This window comes from Phocoena sinus, chromosome 5 (genome assembly GCF_008692025.1).
Source record: "Phocoena sinus isolate mPhoSin1 chromosome 5, mPhoSin1.pri, whole genome shotgun sequence".
Taxonomy (NCBI): domain Eukaryota; kingdom Metazoa; phylum Chordata; class Mammalia; order Artiodactyla; family Phocoenidae; genus Phocoena; species Phocoena sinus.
Genome location: NC_045767.1, coordinates 89,574,401 through 89,586,302, shown reverse-complemented (window position 1 = coordinate 89,586,302; position 11,902 = coordinate 89,574,401). Strand labels below are relative to the sequence as shown.

Sequence of the window (11,902 nt, the reverse complement as noted above, 5' to 3'; positions counted from 1 at the left end):
ACTCCAGGGTGGTAGTCAACCCTTGATCTCCTGGGGGGATTGCTTCCACAATCCCCACAGATATCAAAATCCAAGGATACTCAAGCCCCTTATATAAAATGGTGCAGTATTTGCATATAAGTTACACACATTCTCTGGTATACTTCAAATCATCTCTAGGTTACTTATGTCTAACGCAATGTAAACGTTATGTAAATAGTTGTAAACACAATATAATCCTATGTAAATAGCTGTAAATACAACATAAATGCTATGTAAATAGTTGCCATGGTCAGCAAATTCAAGTTTTGCTTTCTGGAATCTTCTGGAACTTTTAAAGTATTTTCAATTCGAGATTGGTTGAATCCAAGGATATGGAACCTGCAGCTATAGAGAGCCAACTGTATATTCATGTACCTAATCAAAATTCTCCCTAACACATCTTCCCCCAAACTATGTGTCTCCTCCAGTTTGTTCTATCCCAGAAAATGGCATAGATGTCACTCACTTGCTTAGGCCAGAAACCTAGGGAATCACCTCTGACTCCTACTGCCTCCCAACATCTAGTCAATTATCACCCCCCTACTTCTGTCTTCTAAGTAGAGTCTCTTCATCCCATTGCCAGTACCGCAGGCTGAGCCACTGTCATCCCTTGCTTGGACTTCAAAGCAGCCTTCAGACTGGTCTCTCTGCATCTACTTTTACCACCTCCGCTTCCGCTTCCGTCCTCCACACACTCACCACTCAACACATTTGTTGTTTTCATTATCTGCTTTCCTAGCTGGATTAGAAGATCCACGAGGTAGTTATGTACACCGTTATAATACCAACTATTTGCGTGACAGCTGGCGTAAAGTGGTGTCAATTAAATATATGTCAAATGAATAAGTGAAAGCCTTCTTCTAGTAAAAGATAAGAGCAATCACACAAAACAACAAAGGGGGTCTTTCAAAGAAAAGAGTGTGAACAAAGACCTTTGGAGGCCCAGCAGCACAATGTGCTCAGTGAACCACAAGCAGTTCAGCTGTACTAAATTTTAATATGCAAAGAGTACCCTACAGAGGTAGGTAACATGAAGTCACAAACTTTGAGCGCAGGCATTTAACTGAAGGGTTGTAAGTAGGGAAGCAATAACATGGTCCTGTTCACATTTCAGATAAATAATGACAGCAACAGAGGGAAGACTGGTCTAAAATACGTTAGTTAGGATGCTTTTAATTGCAAATAAATGCAGCTTGAATAGGCTTAAGTAAAAAGGGAGACTTATTAGGATATTGGAACTTCTCATGGGAGTCGAGAAAAGCAAAGTGATTGGGTTACGAGAGTTCCCTGCAGCCTAGACTGTCCACCATTCCTGCTCTGCACATCAACTTTAAGGATATCACTTAATGCTATTGATATCCGTTTCACCAGGTCATTTATCAGGGAAAGACGCTGATAATGCACTTTAACAATATAATAAAGAGAATCTGAATGAAAACACTGGCAAATGAAATCGATTTGAAGGTCATTTCTACTGGACTACTATAATAGGAGAGTTTTAAGCAGCCTGTTACAGCATAAAAATGTTAAAGATACTCCTTTAGTAAAGGGTGTAAGATCTAAGAGTTACTACAAGAAGAGAATGTGATAGCGAAAGAACTAAAGATGGGCTTTATCTCACAATTTTGCCTAGAACTAGCCCTGTTTAGGGAGAAACCTACATTTCTTCTGAAGCCAATGGCAAGATAAAGAGATGGGAGATTACTTCAAATCAGCTTTTTAACTGGTTTATAATAGTATATCAATTTCATGTGTACAACAACTTATTTCGACTTCTGTATATGCTATTTGATTCTTTATGGGCAAAAAATTCCTGTGAAATTCTACTGCTTATTTAATAAATAATTCTTCTAAAATAACTATTTCCATTATAAATTTCTGAGTTGCTGTAACTGTGGCAGAAGATTTCACTCGGTCTTTTTTATCTTCCCCCCGCCCCATTGGACTTACTAGAGTAGTCATGGCAAGATGAGATGTCTCAATTAAGCCAATTATTTCTTTCCAACAGAATGACGGTGAGCTATCAACATGTAAAAGAATTAAAGGAGAGTTATATAAATAAGACTGAGAGATGGTTAATGTATTTAGCTATTAGCACACGAGTGCTGATTTTCAGTTGGAAAAAGGTAAACTCAGCCAAGAGAATGCATTTGGCAGCTTGTGTAGAGATTTCTCAGGAGGACCTAAATGAGATGTTGCAACTCTTGCTACATGTAGTTTATCATTAAACAAAAGTGGTAGATGTTATTGCAAAATCAGAGATAAAGTTATAATTGTTTTTTAAATGAAAGAACAGGCTGATCTTAAACTGTAGCAAAATTAATGGGAAACAAACCAGTATATCTTTGAATGAACTAATCATCAGAAGATGAAATACTGTTAAATACAAAGCTCTATAAAAATGGATATGTGTATTATCTTAAAAATGGAAACTATAATGTGTTAATAATGTTTCTGAGTTCTGGTCTTCTTAGTTATTTTTAAGTGTTTTGGCACTTAAGATAACAGTTGATTATTAGTGCCACTTGATTATTTGGCACTTCCAAATAATCTATACTAAGATTAAAACACACTTTTAAATTAACTTGCAAAGTAAACTAAGAGTTTAGCCAAAGGAAAAGTTTAGAGGACTTGTAGTAGGAAGGAAGTTCATCTTTGAACAGCATATAGTTGGTCCTTGAACAGTAAGGCTATCTTCCCATACTGCCCCTAGCAATATTTAGAGTATCTTTTAGTCTCCTCTAGCATGTGAATTTCCGTTGGCTTTATAGAGATATCTCTGCTTTAATCTTGCTTAGTTATCCTTTTCCAACTACCTGGACTGTATTTTCTGAACTTAACACTCAACAATTTTCAATATAGATGGAGAATCTTACTAAAAATGTAACTGCTTATGCAATTTGAGATTTTGATGGAATCTGACCATGCAGTTAACCCTTAGCTACTAAACTGATATCAGAATTCTTTACCACTTATCTGTGATGGTCCTAAACTCATAATACAGGCTGGCTTCAAGATCTTCCACTGAGTTCTAGGCCTCATTAGCTTCAATAACCTTCTCAGATATTATAAATTTGGAGAGCCAGTGAAAAGAGGGGGCAATAACTAGAATGAGAGCAATAGTTAACATTAATGCATGCTACCATGTGTTTGTTATTATGGTAAACCTTGCACAGTATCTTAATTAAGCTCACAACACTTGTAACAAAAGTACTAGAAGTTATCATCATTTTGCATAGGAGAGAGATGAGGCTTAGAGAGATGATTTTCCAAGGTTATATAGCCGATAAGAGCTGAGTAGGAATTTGATTCCAGAGCTGGTGTACCCAACCCTTATCTGACCCTGTTTCCTGAAAAGATGACTACTGCAAGAACAAGATGCTGACCTGTTTCCAGTGATGGAATGAATGACAACTACCTGTGCCTTTCTGGGCAAGCCACAGAATCTCTGGGGTTTAGTTCCTTCTTCTGTAAAATGAAAATGGTGGATTCTGCATTCTACAAGGCAAACTGTGTACTCTCAAGTTATATTATCCTAAAATATACTAGTTGTATAGTACTAGTAAAAAGAACTTTAAATGAGCTATGGGAAGTCCAAGATTTGCCACTAATTTTTGTGATTTCAAGGGTTATTTCTAATATGTATGTCAGTGCTTTAGAAATATATTTGTGTAATATAGCACATAAATATAAAGTACTAACCCAATCATCTTCAATAAAATATATAACATTAAAATTATGGACTTGAGCAATTGTGATAAATTGGGTTCTCACTTTTTTTGCCCTTATTAAACATCTAGTCTGTGATATTTTAAGATAATCTTTATTTGTAGTAGGTTTAAACAAAGAGACACCTCCAAGTTTCCATTTATACACATGAGAAGGGTAGGGAATGTCCAAAGACAACACAGAAAGAGGGAGGGAAAATGTGCCCATAAATACATTAGATAAGCTTTAGCAAAAAGCAGAAGTGGGGGGGAAAAATCTATATATACCCTGACTCTTTTGCAGTTTGACAAAGTTAATGATTAAAATCTCCTAGATTTTCCACTACTTTTTCCCCAGGTTGTCTATTTGCCTTGATTGATGATATTTTATCTCTTGTGGCCCAAGGATGACTGCCCTTCCTTCCATGTAGAGATTAATAATTGATTAGCTCACAGTCAGGAATCTTATTAGTAAAAGGGAATTGGTTACTTTTGGATGCCATTTTTTTTTTTAAACTGGGTAACGTACAGGAGACAGGGGTGCTACAGGACTTGCCGGCAGGAAAATGAAGAGGATCCTGGTTTTCCTGCTTGCTGTAGCATTTGTGCATGCTCTAGAGAGAGGTAAGACTTCCAGTGCTGTGACCATTTACAAGAACTCTCAACTAGTCTAATTTTGTTACCATTTTAAAAATTATACACAAGGTGAAAAACAGAAGAATCAGTGAATATGTTGGGGAGAGAGGGAGGAATCAAAGGGGGGTTAATCTGAGCTCAAATGTCACATAGAGTGTTCAATTAGAATAGCCAAGAAGTCACGATAAGAATCTCATGAAAGAAAGAAAAACTATATAATTTGTCACTTATCGTTCCCTGTTTTCTTGATAACTAAGATCTCAAAAAAATGGTTCAAAATTAGAATTTTTTAATTTGTTCAAGGATAACGCAAATGGAGGCTGTGATCCATCACTGAGCTTTGTCTTTCAGACTTCAAATATTCATTGCCAGTGAGAGTACAATATACCATATCAATGACGAAGTCAACAGATTTCTTTGATCTTCTTCAAGGAATCCTCTATATGTAATATTTGAAAACGCATTATAGTTTCTAAAATATCTCACATAAAAGAATTCATTAGCTAAGAAATATGACTATCAAGGTCTCTGAGCTATATTTTTCATTAAGTTTGTTCACCACATGGTGTCTTCGTCTTTGAGCAATATACAACTTTATAAGTTCCCAAGCTGCAACATTCATGATCAGTTCCAATTTACTTTCTGGCTGATTCCTTAATGCTTATAAAAGGAATCTGCATTCATCCGGCTTCAAAAAATTAAAATTTTCATGCAGTGCTTCCAGTTAACCGCTTTACCCAAGTCATATTAATAACATTTAACCAGCGGAATAAAATGCATGTATCCCAGGAATCAAGTTATTAATTATGACAGGAATAACCTTATTCCTGACCTTATTTCTACATTTTTTAAAAAAAAAAAACTCATTTTTGTTATTAAATTATTTTAAATTTTGTCTTATTCATGTCCCTTACAAGACTTCTGAATAGCCCAGGTCCCAAGGAACCCTGAAAGCGTACTCCTTCACCCATGGTTTCCCTGAGGCAGATCTGAACCTGAAAAGTCCTCCTGAAGTAGGTTCAGATCTGGATTTTCAAAACACAGAAAGTCCAATAATGGTTATATCCTGGGATTACATGTGGATGCCTGGGATTACATGTGGATGCCATAGTGTGCCATTTTGAACTACTGACTCAATAAATGTACATTGGCTTCACTACAAAGAATTACAGTGCTTTGGAGAATAACAGTATTCTGCAACCTCTATTTCAACATCCTTTAGTATTCACTCAGCCTCTGATGAAACAGATGCTGAAAACTTCAAGTAAGCTCCCTTGAAGGTCTGCACTTCACAATGAACTCGATTACCTATGTGCCATAGGTCAGATCATGACTCCTGAGACATAAAGTACAATTACCTACATAATAAATGTCCAATATTTGGGGACAGTAGTCCTGACCCATCAGTCCTCTGTTCTGTAATACCTGAGCATAACCCAAATACCAAGTCAGTGTTTTACCTGGAAGCTAGGTGTGCTCAATCCTGGCAGGAAGTGTACAGACTGAAGGAGTTGAGAGGAACTTTGGATGCTGGAGGATTGGTTTGGGTTGCAGTTCTCTGCCTAGTTCTACAGAGCTGACCAATCACCCACAGCATTTGTCTAGAACCTCTTTTCCAAGGTGTATTTCCTTCAAGACTCATTTTGGAAATATGTTTCTATGGCCAAACATATTTAAGAAATAAGCCAGACATTAGTCTTTCTTGGTTGGTTCATAATCAATGTTTTTGTTGTCCTAAGAGCTCTGAGAAATCAAAACAAGATAATTTAACTTTATTCAAAACAACAAAGTTTCCCAAACACATGGGCTCTTTCCTAAAATGCCTATATCCCATGGAAGCAGTCTTTGGAAAACCTCAGTTCTAAAGTGGATATAATATGAACGTTAGCTCCAGTCAGGCCCATCCTCTTCTATCAAATGGCATCGGGGATTCAGTGCACAAGCCCTTGGGTACATCTTGAGAGAGAAGGGCTTACCAAATATGCCAAATCTAAATGATATTATAATATCCACTTTAGCTACCCTGTGAGAGGCAAGAAAGTTATGTTTGCCAATTGCCTCCACTTGGCTTCTTTACTCAAAACTGAAATGGATAAAGCACTAATCTAAATCATATCTTTCCCTCTTCCCAAGAAACAAGAAGGCTACACAATTACTACACAATTGCTACACAATTACCAAAGAAATAATGCTACAGGAAGCAAAGCACTGCTGTTTATAAGAGCTATTGGCAAGAACATTTTCCTTTTGCTTTAAGCATTTCATTCTCAGCATAATTTTATTAAACATGGGCTCAAATAGCAAGAAGAAAGTCAATTCCCCTTGAGGTGAGGGGGAAGCTGTATTTCTCCTTCTCCCACTTACCTGTCGAAACAGCCCTGAGACAATGTGTTTCATCCCAATCTTCCAAACCACCACTGAATCACTGTTTCTCTTTTCTACAAGTTGCCACCCCTTCATCAGGAGCCATGTGAAAAACAAAATTGCCCTCAGTTTGATTCAAGAACATAGCTGTACAGAATGCTAAAGAGAAGTAATTTCGAATAAGAAGATATTCTATTGATAATTTCCCAGATATGTCTGTATATGCTCTCTGCAAAATAAGCATAATTTTATGCTTATTTTGGTACTTAGTCACCTCCTCAGGTGACTGAGGAGGCAACATAGGATTTGAGATCTACATGATGAAAAGAAGACAGCCGTGCAAATATCTAGAAGTATGTTTCAAGCTGACGAACTCAGGGGCAGATGTCCTGAGCTAGGAACAAATACGGCCTGATCCAAGTTCACAAAGCACCCAGAGTAAAAGCATTAAAGAGGCTTAGCTGAGAAGGGAAAGGAGGAAAGGAGGAAGAGCTGAAGTCAAAGAGGTAGCTAACTTCATCATCAAAAGCAATGTTAGGAATCATTAGAGAAATGCAAATCAAAACTACAATGAGATATCATCTCACACCAGTCAGAATGGCCATCATCAAAAAATCTAGAAACAATAAATGCTGGAGAGGGTGTGGAGAAAAGGGAACACTCTTGCACTGCTGGTGGGAATGTGAATTGGTTCAGCCACTATGGAGCACAGTATGGAGGTTCCTTAAAAAACTACAAATAGAACTACATATGACCCAGCAATCCCACTACTGGGCATATACCCTGAGAAAACCGTAATTCAAAAAGAGTCATGTACCAAGATGTTCATTGCAGCTCTATTTACAATAGCCCGGAGATGGAAACAACCTAAGTGCCCATCATCGGATGAATGGATAAAGAAGATGTGGCACATATATACAATGGAATATTACTCAGCCATAAAAAGAAACAAAATTGAGCTATTTGTAATGAGGTGGATAGACCTAGAGTCTGTCATACAGAGTGAAGTAAGTCAGAAAGAAAAAGACAAATACCGTATGCTAACACATATATATGGAATTTAAGAAGAAAAAAAAATGTCATGAAGAACCTAGGGGTAAGACAGGAATAAAGACACAGACCTACTGGAGAACGGACTTGAGGATATGGGGAGGGGGAAGGGTGAGCTGTGACAGGGCGAGAGAGAGTCATGGACATATACACACTAACAAACGTAAGGTAGATAGCTAGTGGGAAGCAGCCGCATGGCACAGGGATATCGGGCTCGGTGCTTTGTGACCGCCTGGAGGGGTGGGATAGGGTGGGTGGGTGGGAGGGAGGGAGACGCAAGAGGGAAGAGATATGGGAACATATGTATATGTATAACTGATTCACTTTGTTATAAAGCAGAAACTAACACACCATTGTAAAGCAATTATGCCCCAATAAAGATGTTTAAAAAAAAAAAAAAACAAAACAGTGTTAGGGCTTCCCTGGTGGCGCAGTGGTTGAGAGTCCGCCCGCCGATGCAGGGGACACAGGTTCGTGCCCCGATCTGGGAAGATCCCACATGCCATGGAGTGGCTAGGCCCGTAGCCATGGCCGCCGAGCCTGCGCGTCCGGAGCCTGTGCTCCGCAGCGGGAGAGGCCACAACAGTGAGAGGCCCGCGTACCGCAAAAAAAAAAAAAAAAAAAAAAAAAAAAAAAGCAATGTTAACCTAATAGCAAAATTATTCTTCATTGCTATGAGGTGCAATACCAGTATGAATTCACCATCATGTATGGGGTATGGGGATGAGTAAGCATACTTTAACAGGCCACAAGGTTGATCTATACAGAAAGAAGATGAAGAAATCCTTAAAAGGAACTGATTACCCTCCCCCTAGTATCTGTGGTCACTTAACCTCTTTATTCTGCCCACTGCTACCCTCCTCTCTATTTCCCCCCAGTTCACTCTGTTTCAGCCACACTGGCCTCCACTAGCTCCCACTCTCTGTATTCTGCACCCCAGGGATCTGCCTTAGCACCTCACTCATCTTAGAACATGGATCCCCTCTGTCTGCTCCAAGTTCACATATAGAGAAGACTTCCCTGACCAATCTACCTCAAATAGCACCTACTACTCCATTTTTCTCTATTCCCTTACCCTGTTTTTGTTGTTTTATTTTGAGCACTCATCACCTTATTACCAGCTGTTCATTTGTTTATTGTAATGAAAGTAAGATGTAGAATGTAAGCTCCATGAAATCAAGGACTTTTTGTTCCTTGCTGGAATTCTCAGTTTTAGAACACTACTTGCCATATATTATGTGTAGCAGTTTTTTGTGTGTAAAATCACAAAACTAAGGTTATTAGAGTACCTACCTCATAAGGTAGTTTTGAGTATTTAAGGAAAATTAAATAACAGCTAGGACACATAATATATATCCTGGAAGGAGTAAACTTTAAGTCTTTTGTTATTTTCATCATAAGTTTTATATATAGCACCCACTGTGAAGCATTGGCACTAGATTTCATCCATTGAATAAAATAGCTAATAGTTTATTTACAATATGTTAACATGTTTAAAATCTTTCAGATAGATTTATTTCATCCTTTCAACACCATGATGAGCTCAGTACTATTATCCCCATTTTATAAATGGGGAAAACTGAGGAAGAGAGGGGTTAAGTAACTTATCCAAAGTAACTGAGCTAGTTAAGTGTCAGGATCAGAATCTTACATCAATTCACTGGGTTTACAGTCACTCAAAATCACTGCTTTGCTGCCTCTCATGAGACACATACCTGAAATACTTTCACTAATCTTAGAATAAGTGTAAGAGAGAGCCAATCATTGACACCAATTTAGGGGGAAGTAAGTGAAATTCATTCTGTCCACCACGGTCATCCACAGCTGATCCAAATCCCAGTTCATCCCTATTCCATGAAACTAGCTCTGTCTTCTAACTTCCTATAGTGCCTTCCTTTAGAGGCACTAACACCTCTAAATCATTTATGTTCAATCCTGTAGAGCACTGTTGGATTTTATTTTACACACTTTTGTTATCAGTATCCAATCATTTCTATATTCTATAAATTTCAGCCCTAAAATATGTCAGCCTTGTACCGAAACTCCTCAGTGGTCCTTTTGTCTGTCTCCTTTACCCCCTGCATAGATCTAGTTCTCAAAGCCTGGGAACACTGGCTCTTTTCTACTACATTTCCACTTTCTTATATTGTCCTTGTGCAGGCCCTTATTAACCTTCACCCAGCTATTGTAGTGGCTTCCCTAACAAAATCCCTACCTCCCATCCCTTCCCCAATCAATTCATATTAAAACACAATGCAAATCCTGACATAACCTGGTAAGTAGAGTCCAAAAATGAAATACATAAAAATTAGGATCACTGTTGGGAAGGTAAATGAAATGCTAGGGGTGAACATGTATAGCTGACTGGTGGGATTCTAGCTATCAGACTGTCTGATACAAACCCACCCCAATTCTGGTCTCTGTTTGGAGTCATGTGACGGTGGGTACAACCTCAGGCTTAAATAGTAATGTGTATGTTAGGCAGAATGAACATCCTCCAAAAATGTTGACATTCTAATGCCTGGAACGGGCTAAGAGGTTAGCTCACATCACAAAGGGGAATTAAGGTTTCAGACAGAATAAAGGTTGCTAGTCAGCAGAACTTAAAGTAGAAAAACAATGCTGGATTATCTGAGTGAGGCCAAAGTAATCAAAAAAAGGGAGCAAAACAGAATCAGTCAGAGGATGATGTCACTGAAGAGAAAAGGCACAAAGAGACACAAAGTTGCCAGCTTTGAAGATGGAGGAAGGAGGCCTTGAGCCTAGAATCCTAGGCCACTGCTAGGGAGTAGGCAAGGAAGTGGATTCTCCCCTAGAGCATCCAGAGAGAGCACAATCCTGCTGACACCTTGATTTTAGCCCAGTGAGACCTGTGTCAGTCTACCCAGTAGAAATGTAAAGCAGTAAGTTTAAGCCACTGAATTTGTGGTAATGTGTTACAGTAGCAATAGAAACCTAATACTGTAGGTTTCTGGGTTCTGTGACAGGCTGGGACTTCCCCAAGGAAAGGATCATTGAGTGAAAGCATCTCACTGTTGATAGACTATAATCTCATTGGTCAGATCCAGGGAGAATTGGCCAGGAGATAACTGGGGTACATGTTAACTCATTTCCGTGCTTCCTGGGAGTTTTCTATTCTCTTCCATTTCCTTCTGACCAGAAAGTAATTTAGCCTACCATCTGAGAGAAGGACCGGAGCAAGCCACAAGGGATCCTTATCACAAGGGCATATAGGTATCATCACTGGATTTTACTATAAGAAGAGGTGCTAACATTCATTGTGTTTTTACCACGTTAGGCAGGAGATGTGCTAGGCATTTTTACATAGACTAGCATATTTCACAGAACAGCCTTAGTAACAAGGTACTATTTCGCTTAGATCCCAAGATTACTCTTCCTTGAGTACAGCTCTGAGTTGGTCATTTCTCTCCATGAATGTATTTCAGTAGATACCCCATTACCTTAAAAAGTAAGTAAAACTTTGGTGTTCCAGTTTTCTAGTATTTAATTCCACTGCTTCAGTTTTATTGGATTACTCATTCTCCAGATATGACTGGAGATTTTCTAACTTCAGATATTTCTTCATGTTCTCTCCACTTAAAATTCCTCTCCCAGTTCACTTATTCCTGTTAAAATCCTGCCCATCATTCATGGTCCACTTCAAGTAATAGTTCCTTTCATGAGGTTTTCTAAAAGCTCTCTTCCATTCCATGGGTTCATATGCTTTGTTTCAATCTCTTCCATGCTGCTATTGGTGTTGTATTCTTATTCTTATCTCTAATATCAGACCTCAGTTCCTTAAGTATTGGTGGCTTTCAAGTTTCTTGTATGTGCTTTATCATGTTATTTGTTCTTATATTGTTTTAAAAACTAAGCCCTGTAATGCATTCTAAGTTTCCAATTCAGGATACCAAAGACACCACCCTCATTCATGCCAAAGGTGGGAGAGGGAAACTTGCTCCCTTATCTTCACCTCTGCAAAAGCATTTGTTGATGACAGGGTGGCTCAACTTGTGAAGGAAAAGCGAGGTGGAATGAGATGTGTGGAGGAAGAATGCCTCCTCTGGGACTTTGGTGAGTGTAGCACCTATATGGGCTACCACCTGTGTTGAAACCAAAGGCAT

At 38.5% G+C, this 11,902-nt stretch overlaps 1 protein-coding gene across 1 annotated transcript in view; it reads left to right on the top strand.

Moving 5' to 3' along the window:
- The first annotated feature begins 4,205 nt into the window (after nucleotides 1-4,205).
- GC (GC vitamin D binding protein) overlaps nucleotides 4,206-11,902 on the top strand; it is a 41,449-nt gene continuing 33,752 nt past the window's right edge. The window contains exon 1 of the mRNA XM_032632917.1: nucleotides 4,206-4,352. Within this exon, the coding sequence (XP_032488808.1) occupies nucleotides 4,295-4,352 (58 nt within the window). The 5' untranslated portion in view covers nucleotides 4,206-4,294. The remainder of the gene's footprint in view (nucleotides 4,353-11,902) is intronic.